This window comes from Diadema antillarum, unplaced genomic scaffold (genome assembly GCF_040938485.1).
Source record: "Diadema antillarum isolate AM-2024a unplaced genomic scaffold, OU_Dant_1.0 scf00000027, whole genome shotgun sequence".
In the NCBI taxonomy this organism is placed as follows: domain Eukaryota; kingdom Metazoa; phylum Echinodermata; class Echinoidea; order Diadematoida; family Diadematidae; genus Diadema; species Diadema antillarum.
In genome coordinates, this window is record NW_027270916.1 from 1,416,554 (window position 1) to 1,435,177 (window position 18,624).

Below are 18,624 nucleotides of genomic sequence, written 5' to 3' on the forward strand. Positions count from 1 at the left end.
AGTATCAATACGGAGTCAGGTTCTCCATAGCTTGTGGGTAGTGGTGTGGTACGTAGTACAGAGAATTTGGGCTTGCAAGACAAAGACTGTAGCCTGGTCGTCATGTTGTTGATGGCTTACTTATGAATCAATACAGTGACGGTAAAATTTCAGACACTTTTCAAACCATTTAGTCAGTATAACATCGTTCAAAGTTAAGAGAAAGGTATGAAATAGTTTCATTGACTGGAATTTAGTCCAAATGTCGAAGAAAAGATCACGGTCGACTTCGTAGCTACGCAGCGACACAGCTCGCTCCACCCATCGAGCGAGCACCACGACTGCCAGCCCTACGGCCCGCGGGGCCCGCGGGCCGGTATCCCGTTCTGCTGGTATCGGTAGTAGCGTGAGCCACTCTCAGCAGCGTGCCGCGGTGTGGACACCTATCGAACGAAGACGATTCGACATAGATATATTTGTTTCATTTTTCTTACTGAAATTATTCCTTTGCCCATAAAATGTCACCAAGGATAGAAAACACATGCACCTATATGAAATACTATATTTTATTGTTGGTTATGAGCATCTTATGGAAATTTCTCAACAAATTTCACCTTACCAAACAGGATGTCGTCACAAGTTGGGCTGGTATCGGTGGGAGGGGGTCTGGTGGCCAGGGAGCGAGCGAGCGCCACGCTCAGCCTAGCCTCTCAGCTAGCAGCTAGCTAGCAGCGCGCGTCCCACGATATGGAAACCGAACAAGTACGAACGAAGACGAATCGACATACTGTAGACATTTGTTTCATTTTTCATACTGAAATGATTCCTCTGCTCATGAAAATGTCACTAAGGATAGAAAACACGTATAACTATGTAAAATACTATATTTTCTTGCTGGTTATAAGCATTTAATGGAAATTTCTCAACAAATGTCACCTTACCATACAGGCTGTCGTCACAAGAAAAAGCTCCGTCACCGAGATTCTCAGAGCAGGGAAGATACCGTGAAATATTGCTTCGCAGCATCAGAAAATAAATAGGAATTGCCTTAAAAATGCGATAAAACATTTTTTCATACATCATTCCACTAACCTATGCCATTTTAATGACTAAAATGTGTTTCATTCTGCAAAAATCTGGCACAAATAAAGTTGGGTCGAGTTGTCCAATCGCAAACCTGACCCTGGACAACTCGACCCGGTCGAGCTGTCCAGGGGTAGGGACGACTTGTCCAGGGACGACTTATCCCGCGGTCGAGTTGTCCAGGAAAGTGTATATTGATCAGTCACTAGACTGGAGCCATCATATTGAATATTTGTGTAAACGCATTATCAGAGATTTGTATCTGTTAAAGAGAATAAGACATTTTATATCAATTGAAACAGCTGTTACATTCTATAAATCCATCATTCAAAGTAACTTTGACTATTGTGATGTTATATGGTCAAATGTTAATCAGAGTCACATTCAGCGTCTTCAAATTCTTCAGAATCGTTCTCTAAGAGCAGTGTTGCAGGTGAATTCGAGATACCCAACTAATTTGTTATACTCACAAATTAATGTTGACACACTTGAGATGAGAAGGAAAAAACATATGTTGTGCACAATGTATAAAGTCGCTTATAATTTAACCCCTAAATATATAAGTGAAATGTTTGAGTTGAAAATTTTTGATTATGATTTAAGGAATACAACGCTGATATTCAAGTTACCATATATCAAAACCTGCTTTAGGCAAAGGAGTTTTAGTTATCAAGGTCCAAAATTATGGAATACATTGCCAACATGCGTAAAACAGCAAACAATTTTTAGCGGCTATAGACGGAGTTTGAATTTGTATCTGACACCACAGTGATATTGTACCCATTCCCCATCTTTTTTTTTTTTCAAGTAAACCAAGCATGTATTTATTTTTTTTTATGTAAATATTTTTTTTTCGAATTTTGTTCTGATTTGTTTCATCTAATTGTATTTTGTATATATGTTTCATGTACATGTGTATATGTTTTGAAAAAAAAAAAGTATGTCATTTTTACCTCATGATGCACGGACATGAGGAAGAACAGCCGTCTGGCTGAATCATGTGCCGTGTTGAAATAAATAAATGAAATGAAAATGAAATGATAATGAAGGTACACTACATGAGCTCTGTCATGTCAAGCTGCTAGCGAGCTACCATACCCTACCATAGCCGTAGCCGTGCCGCCAGTCGATCGATCGGCGGCTGTGTCTCATTATTGTGCTAGATTCAGCAGAGAGGTCGCTGAACTGAGACTACTACGGTACACCGAAGATCTGATCTTTGCTATCTACACTACACTACACTACACTACCAAAGATTGTGTACGATCTTATACTGACTACTAGTACAGTGTACTATGAAGTGCTGCTAACTCCTCGAATGTCAAGTAGACAGGGACATAGTCTACTTCCTATTTCGCAATTCGGGGAGCCTGTTTGAAAGTGTATCATTGAGAACTATTCGTCATTGGGACAGGTATTTGGGGGAGTAGATCTACATGATCTCCTAAATCTACATCCTCATTGCTCATAGCATAGCTGGGGAAAGCGGAACAGCTGACATCAAGTTATAATACTATACTAGTAATAAGTCGCCCGTCACTGCTGCAGCGTGATCCTCCCCTTGACTTGGCCTAAAGCTTATCTGAGAGCTACGACGAGGAGGCGTGTTTGTCTTCGGCGGCGGTACGCGGTTGGGGCGGTATTAAAAGATGGCAACAGCAGCAGCAGCAGGTGGCTCTGCTAACGATAGTAACAACACAAGGGACGATCACGCCTTATATCGCAGGTAGTATTAAAAAAAAATAATTAAAGTGTATGTGACCCCCCTCATATTGTGTGACAATGAGCTAGATTTATCAGTTATGTGATACTATAGTACTGTTCACTTGCCTTTCATGCGCTACCTTTGAGGGTGTATTGGCATTTTTGCCACATCCACCGGCGAAGTGGCGAGTTGGTTACAGGTGAGTCGCCCGGCGTTGTGTGTGCGCCTGGCAGATGTGGTCATCTAATATTCATGGATGGAGTAACGTTAGGCTGTCTATGGACTTCGAGTTCGACCATCGATTGCATACCGCAGCCTCACCACAAGCATTTTCTGAAGCAAAAGTCATATCATGTGCATTCATTGTGTGAAATCATAGATCTTCTAGTCGTCTTGGCTGGCTGAAATTAAAAGGTAACGTTAGAGAGAGATCTGGACGTTTTACTTTTAGTGGACTCTCGTTTGACATTCAACTCAAGGATCACATTTGATAAGCTGTTGCAAAATCAAACACACTGTGATGTGTACTGTTCAGTGTTAAAGAGTTAGAAGGTCGTTTGTACATATCATAGGCCTACATTGGAATGAGGATAACGTAAGATTGGCATTATTGTGAAATAGGTCCCCACTCCATTCACCACCATTCATTTCGTCATAGCCAGGAACTTTTTTCAACCTCCATAGACTTTGCACGTAGTGGAGACACAACACGCAGAACGAGAGGGGACCGATATTACGATTTGGCTGTAGGACTTTGTATAGGCATTGTAAGACCTATCTTGGAATAAGTTCAGGTTGTATGGTCACCATTAAAGTAAAGTTAGCAAAGGAGACTCGAAAGTGTCCAAAGAAGGCCGTGGCCATTAAAATGATTCCAGGTATTAGACATTTGTCCTGCTTAAGTTATGTCTCTACGTCACCTATCCTTACCATCTGTCACTTACAGGCATAAAAGAAGGGACATGATTGATGTGTAGAATATCACACTAAAGTTTGACGTGTTGTGTTGTACAAAGTGACACTGATGGTAACTACAGCCCAGACGCTATGGCGTCTAGTCGGGCTACAGTGGTGGGAGGGAGAACTTCCGGTCACTCAATGAAGCTTGGAAAACATGTTAAATTGGATGCGAGGAAGTAGTAAATTGAAGTAAATTTACTACGCCATTTGTGAGTCTATATTTTGGCAAATCGGGAATTCCTGACGATTTCGCGAGTGGTTTAATTCGCGATCGTGGAGTCCTGTACTAAACGGAGAATTGTACATGCGCACGTCACATTCACATCGGGATCAGAGTCAATAAAATATGATTTTCTTGTCTTTTAAGGTAGAATACATTCAGAACTTTTGTGAAAGTGGATTTTTTTCATCTTCTTGATGCCAAATGCGTCTTATACTCCAGTATGCCTTGTATACAAGAAAATGTATTGTACAAGAGATCATGGTCTCTAGAATCAAAATGGTTCAGCAGTATCCATTCAGGACTCAGGAGGTGAAAACAATCAAATTGATTACTCTACGAAGTGTTTGGTAGAATGGGTATGGAACTTATCAATACATTATAAATTTTACATGTTAAAGGTAGGGGATACCTTTTACAGACCTCCCAAAATGCAGCAAAACATTAAATATGAACCTCGGGGGACTTGTTTAGGCCACTGCTGAGAAATTTGGAAGTCAACAGTTATCTACAATTTGAATAATGCACAAAACTCAACTACTCAGTAGTTCTGTGTGTCAGCCACACTTAAGCCTTTTTGTTGCAGTCTTCTGTATTTTTTTATCTATAAACACAAATCTAAAAGTATAAGAGCTGATGTAATAACATATAGAGTGTGTGGCAAGAATGTATATAGAAATGTTTGTAAGTTTTGATGAACTTTCTTCACAAAATATACATGATGGACACACATGCAGTACATGGGTCTGCAAAGGTAGCCTAGTAATGTACTGGAATTTATGGTGAGCCCCGAAAAAAATTCAATTCAAAATCTAACGGTCAAAAAAAGTGTACTAAATGTTACCTGTCACTTTCAATACTTTATGGGAGTTTCTAAAATGATACTCTCTCCAACATACCACTGTATTTATACAACTCTTCATTTAAGGCATGCAAATGGGATTCCCTACATGTACCTTTAAAGGGATCGTATAGTTTTGGTTGAAACCTAATATCAGGTTTCTAACATTTTTTGGTGAGATAATGAGAAACCTCATGAAATAAGAATGAGCATGTAATTCTATGAGGAATTCAATGTTTATTTGATGAAAATTGGTTTTGAAATGGCTGAGATATCGAAAAAAGATCGATTTTGATAAAGTGTGGGACCCACACTTTATTACGATTGCTTTGTTTTACTTTGTTTTTGGATGTTTCAGTCATTCCAAACCCGATTTTAGTCAAATAAACTTTGAATTCCTCTTAAAATGGTATGCTCTGTACTATATCATAAGTGTTTTCTTGGTATCTTGCAAAAAGTTGGAAGCCCAATTCTCATCTCCACCAATACTGTACCATCCCTTTAAAACATTGGAAGTTGAAACTTGAAGGCAAGATATCTTGACTGAAGTGCAGTTTGACTGTGATCTTGAAATGACTTTGCTCTCACCCTCAGATGACATTAGACTACATGTACAGTACTATTTATGACCAGATGTTTGTCTATTTTAAATATAATTCATCCCCTTGTTTGTTGTATGTGGAATGTACACTACCGGTACTTTGTATGTTAAGCAGCAGACCGCAAATTACATGCCCTTGACCAGACCAAAGCGTAGATTTTAGATTGACAGTACAGTGTGTGACAACATACAAAATCCTGGATCCTGTCACTTTATGATTACATACATGATGTACATGGCACATACTGTACCTGTTCTGGGCAAGCACAAAAAGATCAAACTTCATCCACTTAAAGGGATAGTACAGTATCGGTGGAGATGAGAATTGGGCTTTTAACTTTTTGCGAGATACCAAGAAAACACTTATGATATAGTACAGAGCATACCATTTTAGGAGGAATTCTAAGTTTATTTGATGAAAATCAGGTTTGGAGTGACTGAAACATCCAAAAACAAAGTAAAACAAAGCGATCGTAATAAAGTGTGGGTCCCACACTTTATTAGAATCGCTCTTTTTTGGATATCTCAGCCATTTCAAAACCAATTTTCATGAAATAAATGTTGAATTCCTCATAAAATTACATGCTCTTTCATATTTCATATAAGGTTTCTCATTATCTCACCAAAAAATGTTAGAAACCTGAAATTAGGTCTCAACCAAAACTATACAGTCCCTTTAATGATTTGGTGCTTTGAAAAAAAAGAATGCATCAGTTCCTCTGAGTCGCATCTTTAGCATCAAACATGTCTCTGGATCCGAGATGCACTGAATTTCTGCCAACTACACCACACAACTATCCTTCAGGAGGGTTTATATTATTTACAAAAAAAAATTTCCTGACCCCCAGAAGTAAGTCAACCATGGGAACCTCGTAAATGATTAATGATTCGTTGGAAAGCCAAATGAAAACATTCCATATTACTTGAATGCATCATCAGTAACTCCGGCTCACCTCTTTGCCTCCAATTGTTTCAGTTGAAACACCTCTGGGTCCAAGCTACACTGTACTACAGGTATCTAAAATCATGTTTTCAATCATACCTCCATAACGGAATGGAAATTTTCAGTGAAATTTACATGTCACATAGTTCAAGTCATGGTCTATCCATTCATGTTAGTAAAATTACATGTAACTCTACAGGGTAAACATGCGCGTACATACAGGCGTATGTACATTGAAATTTGAACATGCTCCAATCAAACTCAAAATTTTAGATTTAGAGGCATTTGATTAAAAAAAAAAAATCAGTGGACCTGTGCACATGCTCACGTTTATGCACGCGCAGCTTGTATGCAATAGAATTTTCCCATTTTTTTTAATGGGTTGGCTGTCTTATGACGTCAAGGAATGATTCTACCAAGTTTCAAGTCAATCCGACTCAGTATGACGTCAAAGTGGAAATTATGCATGTGCGTCAATGGTGAAATACAGTGCAAATACGCCCATAACTGCTGATTTTAAATCTGTCTTCGCTTGTTAGGATGGACAATGACCCCTCATTTTCTTTACATTCTGAAAGCTGATGAGTTGTGCATGTCATTTCATGGGTGGCTGATGCTGGCAAAATGATTGAAAGGTCTCAAATTCCTCTAAGATAAAAATGACCTCATCAAATTTCAAGTTCACTTGAGTGTATCTCACTTATCCTTGGCCAATTTTCACACAGATTTCAGTATGTTGCACCCACTTTAATTGTCTGTCAGATAAGTAACCTCAGATTTGAAATTGGATGATGTTATCACCTCAACAACAAAAAAATAGATTGAAGGTAACCTTGTAACATTTACCATTTTATGTGATCTTTATGGCAGTCCATTTTTTTCAGGAAATGCCAGCTGACTTCACTATATTCATTGAGCACTACCTCACTTATCCATTGGTGAATTTCTCCCAGATTTGAAAATGTTTTAGGACACTGGATGATTGGCAATTTGCCCTCTATTTTTTTACATGGGACGTAGGGATTATGTCGAAAAACTTGGTTGAAGTTGAAACTTTATGTAGCTTCAATGTAGGGAGATATTGGACATTATTACACACTACTCATTGTGGTGATGTGGCTCAATGGGTAGTGCATCGGACTCTGGATTCAAGGATTGGGTCTTCGATACTTGGTCTTGCCATTTTGTTTCTTTTTAAAAATCCTTACATTTTTCCTTTTTCGTTTAATAGTAATCATGTCTTATTCACCCTTCCAAACTCTATCTCTTTCGATTTATGTTTTTTCTTTAAAATTAGATTTCTATATGACACCTTAAATTATTTCTTTATTTTTCTTTCTTTCTTCCACTTTCTGTGCTTAAGAACAACAGGCTCTATCACCCCCATATTTTGCACATGTTTAGTCCATATCAGGAACATGATTTCATAAATAACAACTACTTCATCAAATACCATCATGGCTGTATGAATAACGTCAGAGGTCATAAATTCTTCATCCTGTATCTTTGTAAATTATTTCCTATTGCTCTCATATTTTGTATGCATGTTGACCATGTTGCAAGAATCATTGCAAATCATAAAATAGCAAGTCTCTGCTCAGACACCATCTTGGCTGTGTAAAGTGGGATAACAGGTAAATTATACTTTATTCTGTATCTTTGTTAGTATACGCGGTATCATTCCAATATTTTTCCCCATGTATGGACCATGTTTCAAGGATCATTTCACAAAATAACTACTTTTTGCTAAGGTGTTTTCCTGGCTGTCCAAGGTGGGTTAAAAGGTCAATTATACTGCATTCTGTATCTTTGTTAGTATAATATGCCGTATCACCCCCACATTTTGCACACATATAGACCATGTAACAAGAATTATTTCTTAAAGTACTACTTTTTGCTCAGACACCATCTTGGCTGTGCAAATTAGGGTCAAAGGTCAGATTTAAATCATCCTGCACTAAAACTAAAATTTAAATATGAATATTTCCTTTAAAGATAGTGAAAAATTGAAAATGAATTCTTTTACCCAATATCAAGGATAATGAATCCTAAACTGGTCAGAGCATCTCTTTCATTCGTGAGGAATTTGTGATATAGTCAAGATGACTACCAAAATAAATGCCAAACCAGAAACTCCCGTATATTTCCGTTTGAATGGTGACAAAAGACCAAGCTTGTCATAACTGAGCTCGTTATAACTGAGCTGGTCTGCCATAAGTTTACACGCAATGGAAAATGGAAACAACACAATCACCTCATTAAATGCGGTACTTCATTATACAATTAAATAATCTTGTTATAACAGGGTTTTACCATTGTGAGGAGCTTAGAGATTTCCCTTCTTCTGAAGTGGATATACACTGTATCAGTCTTCCTGTCTGATTGATTTTAACAACTCTACTTTCTTCAGCTATGTTGCAGTTGTATGATATTATACCTAAAGGAGATATTGCACTAGGTTTAGGAAATTTACTGATGTCTCAGCCCTTACCTTTTTCATTAGAAAGGCATTGTATATTCCAGAATGCTTCCTAAATAATGATATCATTATTTGAAATGACTGCAATAGTCTTTTATACATATTCATGAGCTCAGAATGCATGGTTTTCATTATAAAAGTTTGACAGTGATATTAAAATTGTACTTACATACATGTGAATCATTTTGACATCTGTTTGAAACATTATCTTTCATCTCTTTTGAAAGTGTTGAGGATATTCCAGAAAGCAAGTGGTTGACTTTATTTCAATGACCCCCAACTTGCAATGACTTTGATTTATGTTGAATTGCAATGCGAAGCAAAGTTTTACTCTATTAAGGCGTCACCTTGCAGCATGTTTGCAGGATGTTTGCAGGATGTTTACAGGATAGTCACGTCCCATTTTGTAGAAGCTGAGTGCACTTCTTTATCTTGTTACATGTACATGTATGTGGGTCTAAAGCTCTTTCAAAAGCACTGGAATTCCAGACAGTGGGCCATACATGTTGAAGTGCTGATACTTGTGAATATGATGAATAAAAACATCCTATCTCAGACTCTTGTGTTGTAAGGGCTGAAGACAATTTCATCTGGTTCTGTAGATGTTCCCAATGTTATAACATCACTTGGAGCCAAGGTTGTGTGAACAGCTGTGTGTATTTGTCCTGTGCAGATAAACATATTGAAGAAAAAAGTTTATAAGAAGCCTGTAGAGGCATTTTCAGATTTTTTTCACTCGTATTCACATGTTAAGAAAAGTTAGATTAGTACTTACAGGTAAGAAAAGTCAAATTAGTTAGGTTCACATGATATTCCTAACTTCCTAATCTTGTTAAACTTGGTTTTAGATAGTACTGTACAGTGTGGACACACTAAAAAATTATCAACATAACAAGATTTCTTGTAGTTTATGCTCTATCTATGCACTACAGGGAGTCTAAACAGATTTGAGCTATGATCATAAAACTCATACCATAGGTACATATCCTGTAAATGCCATTCAAATATGAATATAAGTGACATCTGACAGGTTTAGAGGTCAAAATGCCAATGAACCTTCCCTAATTTGATAAGCACGGTACTCACAGTATTGTGATGTACCCTCACTAACTTTCCACAGATTTGAGCTATGATCGCCAAACTCATGTCACAGGTACATAACTTAAAAATTCCGGCCAAGTTTGAATATGGATGATGTCTGACAAGGTTAAAGGTTAAATGGTCAATGAACTGATAAGTACTGTACCCATAGCATTGTGCTGTACTCTCAATAACTTTCAACAGCTTTGAGCTATGACCACCAAATTCACACCACAGGTACATCACCTAAAGATGCCAGTCAAGCTCAAATATTAGTGAGTTCTGGCAAGGTCAAAGGAAAAAATGTCAATGAACCTTCCCTGGTAAGCACTAGTGTGTGATATCAATAACTTTCCACAGCTTTGAGCAATGATCACAAAACTTACACCACAGGTACATCACGTAAAGATGCCAGTCGGTGAAGTCAGACATGGTCAAAGGTCAAAAGGTTAATGAACTATCATGTTTAAAAGCACTATAATCAAATTCTGATGTGTGGGGGAGACATTGCTTGGTGTTTGCGTTGTTTACATCAGGTGGTGCTTTTTTTGTCTTGAAGTGTCTTGTTATATGCACTGGCCTTTTAGTGTTCCATTTCTTAATGTATCACATTTGGAAGTGACCCATTTATCACCTTCATCCAGTTCAAAATATTCACATGGATTTTAAATTTTCAAAGGGAGCTGCACTACCTTGTCCATTTGGTGTCATGTCCATGGTGCTATCAAAAATATATTTTTCCCTCAAGCTGAAACAGAAATGCTGTACTTTTTTTCCTGCCTCTTGCTATATACAGTGGGTTAAATAATGTTCAAATGAATGGTGTTTCCTTTAGGACATTATACCTGGATTTCAATATTCCAGAGCTTTGCAAAGTAGAAATGTGTCTGAAGTGCCATGTTTTTGGCATGGAAATTCCCATATAAATTTGTATATTTTTGCAGAATACAGTGTATGTCATCTTTCATGGTACAATGTAATTGATTAATTGAACCCTAAAAGAAATACATGTAATTACCAGTACAATATTTTTCAGGTTCATAATCATAACTTGCTTTTGAATATCTTATTGTTGCTACCCCTTGTGAGAAAATGATAGCTAAAGGAAAGCATATGAATAAATTAAATTGAAGCAGTGATATTATCTATTGTATGAAGCTAGTGCAATCATTTGCTGTTAAAATGTAAAGTCGTTTCTGTCTACCTCAGCAATGAGTACCAACACCAAACAACCAAGAAACTATCATGCTTATTTCTTGCATGAATGATTTCAAGGACAAGTTCATCTTCATAAACGTGAGGATTTGGTGAATGCAGCAACATTTGCCGAACACATCAGTGAAAGTTTGAGGAAAATCAGACAATCCGTTCAAAAGTTATGCATTTTTACCTCATTGAGTGAGCTATTGCGATCGCTCTTCATCTGGCGTTTGGCGTCCGTCGTGCGTCGTCCGTCGTGCATAAACTTTTTACATTTTCATCTTCTTCTTGAGAACCAAATGACCGTTTTCCACCAAACTTGGCAGGTACATTGTAGCATCCCTAGGGGGATAGGATCTCAATCTGATTTTCAACAAACTTGGTAGGTAGCATCCCTACAAAATTGTAGGGGGATAGGATCTCAATTTGTTCAAATGGGCACCGTGGCCCACCTGGGGGGGCCCCCAGGGGGCCCAAACCCCCTAAAATTAAGGAATCTTCAAAAATCTTCTGGAACCAGAAGTGATAGGGCTTAGATAATACTATGAGTTAGTACATTGATGACTGTAGTTTCCAGTTTGTTCATGGGATTGGCGGAATCGGGGGTACCTCCCCCCCCCCCCCCCCTTGGGACTCAGGAGAGGGGATGGAAAGAAATCCTACAGTTGTAATGGGACCTGAATTGTACTTGTTCATCTTCTTCTTGAAAACCTCATGATGAATTTTGACCAAACTTTATAGCAGGTAGCATCCCTAGGGGGATAGAATCTCAATTCCTTCAAATGGGCACCATGTCCCTCTTTGGGAGCCCCTAGGGGGCCCCACCCCCCTCCCACATTAAAGAATATTTAAAATCTTCTACTCTAGAACCAGAAATGATAAAGCATGAGTTTGTACATTGATGACTTCAGTTCCAAGTTTGTTCATTGCAGATCCAGGGCTGCCTGCCCCCCCCCCCCCCACCCTGGAGTTGGGGGGGGGGGATCCATATGCAGACCTAAGTTTCCAATGTTCTTAGGTAAGAGTGTGCAAGAATGCATGGAAGGTGAAATTGCGATACTCAGGTGAGCGCGTGACCCCCGGGTCTCTTGTTAAAGTTTCTGCTCAGTCACCACTGGACGAGAAGACTACTACAGGTTTTGATGTCACATTGATTGTGTACAATGATATAAAGAAAATGATAAAGAAAAACATATTTTCCCTTTTCTCGCATAACAAAAGAACGCTTAACTTGCCTCTTTCAGAAGCAAGGGAAATAATATTACCCTTAACATACAGCGTACATCAGCACTTGACAAATCAAGGAAATGTGCACTTATTTCAAAAAATAAGATTTTAAAGGACAAGTTCACCTTCATAAACATAAGGATTGAGAGAATGTAGCAATATTAGTAGAACACATCATTGAAAGTTTGAGGAAAATCGGACAATCCGTTCAAAAGTTATGAATTTTTGAAGTTTTTGTGCAGTAACCGCTGGATGAGAAGACTACTGCAGTGTGTGAATAACTTAGATGTCACATGCGTACAACAATATAAGGAAAATATAAAGGGAATTTCACAAAATTTCATCTTTTGAAAAAAGTACACATTCCCCCGACTCGTTACCGACAAATGTTATGGGTAATATTATTCCCCCTGCCTTTAGAAAGAGGCAAGTCAAGTGCTCTTTTATTATGCGAAAAAAGTGAAAATATGTTGAATTTTCTTTACAGTTTCTTTAAACTGTTGTACGCATATGACTCACAAGCTGTAGTAGTCTCCTCATCCAGCGGTTCCACCACAAAAATTTTAAAAATTCATAACTTTTGCATCGATTGTCCAATTTTCCTCAAACTTTCACTGATGTGTTCTACTAATATTGGTGCATTCTCTCAATCCTTATGTTTATGAAGGTGAACTTGTCCTTTAAGATTCTCTTTATATTTTCTTTATTTCATTCTACGCATGTGACATCATACACTGTAGTAGTCTTCTCATCCAGAAGTTACTGCGCAGATACTTTGAATATTCATAGCTTTGGAATGGATTGCCTGATTTCCCCCAAACTTTCATTGATGTGTTCTGTTAATATTGCTGCATTCACTCAATCCACGAGAAGGTGGACTTGTCCTTTAAATGTCTGTTTCCACACTGCAAATATAAGTCATCCCATGTTGATTTGCCATGATCAGACATTTTGGAGCTTGGCATGTTGGAGCAGCTGTGGCAAGAAACAAGAATAAATATCTGTCTTTGGAATACAATGCAAGTGGGATTGTGGGATTTGAATGCTAATAGTGTTGTGGAATGATGTGAACATGTTGATAGTTCACAATTTACGTAGCATGAAAATAATTTTACGTTGTCCTGTGAAACACTGACAGCTTTGCTTTTGGGTGAGATCCTTCTTCATTTTCTTTTTGTCTGTATTCTCTAGTAGACCTGAATGTTTGATGTCATTCACTTGAGTCTGTAGAGAAATCTACAAATTGATGCATAATGGTACTATATGGTACCTCAACAATAATATATTCATATGAACTATTTCATATTTTGGTGTTTTAGTGAATACTGTAAAACATGATATATTCGCAGCATGAAATTTCACAAATTGGAGCTGATGGCCTTTTTCGTGGCATGAAATTTTCGTGAATTGCCTCTGGCGTTCAATGCATTGTAATAGTGTAGACAAGAACTTTCACGTGCATTTTAATTTCGCGAATCTTGGCGCTCGCAAAATTTGCAAAATTAAAATGCACGCTGACATTCCTCGTTTTACAGTATTGCTTGATCATGCCGTAGTCTCTCCACTAAATCTTGGTACAGAGGTTCACTGAGACAATTTGAGCAACATTCTGATGCTTTTATCCAGGATGTCCCTCTCAAAATCCCGTGGTACACTATGTTTTGGACAAACGGGCTACCTTGAGGGAACATGGTGTTAATGTGGCATTAATTTTGACTTTCTACCTGTGCATTTACTCCAACTGTTGTTACAATTTGTTCTTATCTATTCTCTGGTACAGTGAGATTGATGCATATGGCTTCAAGAGGCCTGAAGACTTTGACTATGAGACATATGAGGAGTTCATGAAACAGTACTTGTCAGTTCTGGCCAGGAGAGCCAGCAAATGGGCACCCATGATGAAGGGACACGAGAAAGTGCCAAAGTCCAGAAAAGGTATGTATCAGTTCTATGCCTTTTACCTTTGATATTGTGATGTTAAAATTCTCTTAGACTCACATTTTGTCCAGAAAATTTGTATAGTGATATAATATGACCTGTCACAACAAAAGAACCAAAAAGGATAGAATTAGGTTCGAAGTCAAATTGTTGAAATTGCTTCATGAATTTTTGTTTTTGAGATAATTATGCTATATGTGTGTAGTCTAATGCTTTTTCTATCTTCTGTCTAAATTTCATGACAAAATTATTTATGGAAGGGCAAAAAAATCCGGATTTTCTGTGGCATGTTTTCGGGGTGAATTTAGACCTTAATTGTTGCTGTTAATACTGCCCCTGGTGTTTAGCCTGTTGTAGGGTTCAAAGTCATATTTTGTCTGGATATCTTGTGTGTGTCAAACACATGCCATTTTTTTAACAGATATTGAAATTTTGCGTCAGGTACAGGGGCCGCGGAACGGGGGGGGGGGGGGGGGGGAGGGGGCTGGGTGGCTGCAGCCCCTCCACACTTTTGGTTTCATGAAAAAAAGAAAAAGAAAAAAGAAAAGGGCGAAAAATCGGGAAAAAATCATAGCACCCATGAATTTGAATTTCCAAAGATTCCGCACTTTAATACATAAAGTTACCATCTAAGCACCAGCATAGCAAAAAGGGGGGGGGGGGCTGGGTGGCTGCAGCCCCTCCACACTTTTGGTTCATGAAAAAAAAAAAAAAAAGAAAGAAAAGGGCGAAAAATCGGGAAAAAATCACAGCACCCATGAATTTGAATTTCCAAAGATTCCGCACTTACATAAAGTTACCATCTAAGCACCAGCGTAGCAAAAAGGGGGGGGGGGGGGCAATGGGGGCAGTCGCCCCCTAAAGATTCTGAATAATTCTGAGTGCATAAGACTTACTGACTTAAAGACTATCTGACTGCATTTGTAGACTATGGCTACACTTTGAGTTTTCCAAATATATGCCACAAAATGGCAAGGCTTGACCTTGACCCCCCCCCCCCCCACACTGAAAAACGTTCCGCGGCCCCTGAGGTACATGTATATATGACAGTCAAATCTAGACTACTGTGTATGCTCATGTTGCTCTTTGTCTATCCTCGTTTATAGGGTCATTAGGTCATATTTAAATTGCTGACTTCTGGCCACACCTGCCGACAGTTTTTATTCTGCTTTGATATACAGGTCAATCGACCATGCTATACTTATAATCTCTATACATTATGGCGTTTGTATTGATGCTGATCTCCATATTTTGCTTTTTTTATAGGGTCAAAGGTAAAATCGTTTTGTTGTGTGCACTCTGCAGGTTCCACTTGTTTATAGATTTTTGCACATATTTTGTAGACGTGCAATGCCTTTAAATCTACACTCCTATTGGTTGATTGGAGGATGCAAAAAAGACATTGGTCACAAGTTCAAGGGTGTGGTTTTGATGTTGCTGCACTATAAGGAACCAGACTTTCATCAAATAGCAGCGTAACAGGAAAGGACGATACATTTTTAGCTCACCTGAGCCTGAATTCTCAAGTGAGCTATTGCAATCACTCTTTGTGCGGCTTCCGGCATCCGTTGTGCATTGTGTGTGAACTTTTTACATTTTTATATTTTTCTTGAAAACCCCATGACTGATTTTCACCGAACTTGGCAGGGAGCATCCCTAGGGGTAGGATCTCAATTTGAGCAAATGGGCACCATGCCCCAACAGGGTTGCCCCAGGGGGCCCAAAACTCTCCAAATTAAGGAATCTTCAAATAATCTTCTTCTCCAGAACCAAAAATGATAGAGCTAAGTTAATACTATGAGTTAGTACATTGATGACTAGTTGTTCCAAGTTTGTTCATGGCGGAATGAGGAGTGCCCCCCCCCCGACACCCAGGGGAGGGGGTGAGGGATCCTAATGGTCTATTTTCATCTTCTTCTTGAAAACCCTGTAATGAATTTCCACCAAACTTGGCAGGTAATGTACACTGTAGCATGCCTAGGGAGTTAGGATAATAGAGAATATTTACAAATCTTCTCCTTAACCAAAAGTGACAAAGCAGAGTTAATACTGTGAGTTTAAAGTACATTGATGACTGTAGTTCCAAGTTTGTTCTTTGCAAATCCAGGGATGCCCCCTCCCCATTTGCAATGGGGGGGGGGGGGGGGGGGTACATTTTCATCTTTTTCTTGAAAACAGCATTATGGATTTTCACCAAAGTTGGCAAGTAGCATTCCTATGGGGCTAGGATCTCAATTTGGTCAAATGGGCACCATGCTCCCCTTTGGAGCCTCTTGGGACCCAAACTTCCCAAATCAAGGAATATTCAAGAATGTCTTCTCTACAGTCAAAAGTGATAGAGCTTTTAACTCTTAACGTGCCATGGTTGCCAAACGGCGACCATAGTCCTGACGTGCCATGGTCGCCGATCGGCGATAAAGAAGAGCGCGAAAAACATCGATCATTCAAGTTCTTGTGGTACCATAATTTGTTACACCAAAAAACTGGCAATGATATGTACTGGTAGCCGACTAGCATAGCCATCGTTTCCACTAAAAATATGAGTATGCTTACATTGGAAAATTTTGAGTAAATACGTTATTTTTCGGCTAGATGTATTTTTTTCGCGTCGGGAAAATCCGCAGCGAGCGCACCCTCTGCGAGATGTGTATAGATCAAAAGTCTCATTGGTAAACCATGCGTGTGTACGCTATTGAATCTGGGTGTATTGTCTATGCGGTTCCACTTGTATTGTTCCGCTTGGATGCTGTCCGGCGGGAAGCTGTTTTGATTTTGTCCCTCAAAGACGGTAAGCTTTCGTTTGTCAGTCAAGTCTTTCCTCCTTTTGTTTTGGTGGACTTCACTAATCGTCCCCATGCCAGCATACAAAAGAAGAAAACGCTTTTGTTCTTGTCTATGCACGTGTGCAGTGAACGGAAAGTTGACCTGTAAACTATGCTGCTTGGTATCACACGTAGTTCCTAGTTTGTTTTGGTGTGATCATCTTCTCCTAGTTTGAAGCGAAATGAAATTCAAAGTAGAAATGTAGTACACTGTATTTCGGAATTTTAGACAAAATATAGAGCGTAAAAGATGATCATTATTTTGCTTAGTTCAGTTTCAAAATTCTAGGCAGCGTTCGCAAAGCGCGAAGAGAGCTGTTGTTTTGAGCGACGACATGCAAATAGTACAAATACTAATCACTGGTTTTGACCCAAAACCGATTTTTTTTTTCTCAAACTTACGAAAGTGACTGGAAATAAACCTACCTAGTTAGTATTCTCTGTGATTTTGGCGCGAACTGGCTGTATTGGTTTTACTCCCCGGATATGAAAGTACATTATGGCGCCTGATTCTCTGTATGTGACGATGTGCATGTGAAAAGCAGTCAAATTACATATATTGTTTTCCATGTACTAGTTTTTTTCCCCGCCGAACGAGTTCGAGCAGGGGACTATGAAACGGGCTCCGTACGTGTGTGTGTCCGTGTGTCCGTGCGTCTGTGCGTCCGTGCGTCTGTGCGTCCGTGCGTCTGTGCGTCCGTGCGTCCGTCCGTCTCTGTGTGCGTCCGTGTGTGATCAAAATGTTCAATTTGCTACTTCTCTGTCATTTATGAGCCAATTTTGATTCTGTTTGCTTTATATGATAGCATTACATGGGAGCTTTGAAACTTCTACACAGAATTTCAGTTGTGACCTTTGACCTTGACCTTTGACCTATATTGCACGTTTTGCTACAAAATGCTACTCCTTCGCCATTTCTAACCCAATTTCGATTTCGTTTGCTTTATGTGATGGCACTAGGTGAGGGCTTCAAAACTTGCGCACAGAATTTTGACCTTTGACTTCTTTGACCTTTGACCTTGATTTTTGACCTATATTGTACATCGGCTACAAAATGCTACTCCTTCGCCATTTCTAACCCAATTTCGATTCCGTTTGCTTTATGTGATGGCACTAGGTGAGGGCTTCAAAACTTCTACACAGAATTTTGACCTTTGACTTCTTTGACCTTTGACCTTGATTTTTGACCTATATTGTACATTTTGCTACAAAATGCCACTTCCGGCGAGGACATATATTACACACCGCGAAATTTCTCCTTTTCCTTGTTTTTGTGCTTGCGTCCACCGTTGCATTTGTTTTCTTTTAGGGTTTCTCTTCAATTGGTCTTCATACTGTACCTCTTTCGGCGTGCCTTCTCTCTTATTATGTTGCTTCTTCTTTTCCCTATACATTTTGAAGAAAACTAGTTTTCACGCATTGTGCATGTCTCCCTATCCCTATAATTTGTCATTGTGCTGCCGTATTTTGGAGGATGTTTTGGTTCTTGTAGCTTTCCGGCTATAAATAGCGTGTAAATAACCTTGGCTATGGGAACAACAACTAT

General features: G+C 38.9%; 1 protein-coding gene across 1 annotated transcript in view; it reads left to right on the plus strand.

The window, feature by feature from the left end:
* The first annotated feature begins 2,432 nt into the window (after positions 1 to 2,432).
* LOC139735364 (growth hormone-regulated TBC protein 1-A-like) overlaps positions 2,433 to 18,624 on the plus strand; it is a 45,311-nt gene continuing 29,119 nt past the window's right edge. Inside the window, exons 1-2 of the mRNA XM_071646118.1 lie at positions 2,433 to 2,788; positions 14,099 to 14,253. Coding sequence (XP_071502219.1) covers positions 2,712 to 2,788; positions 14,099 to 14,253 — 232 coding nt within the window. The 5' untranslated portion in view covers positions 2,433 to 2,711. The remainder of the gene's footprint in view (positions 2,789 to 14,098; positions 14,254 to 18,624) is intronic.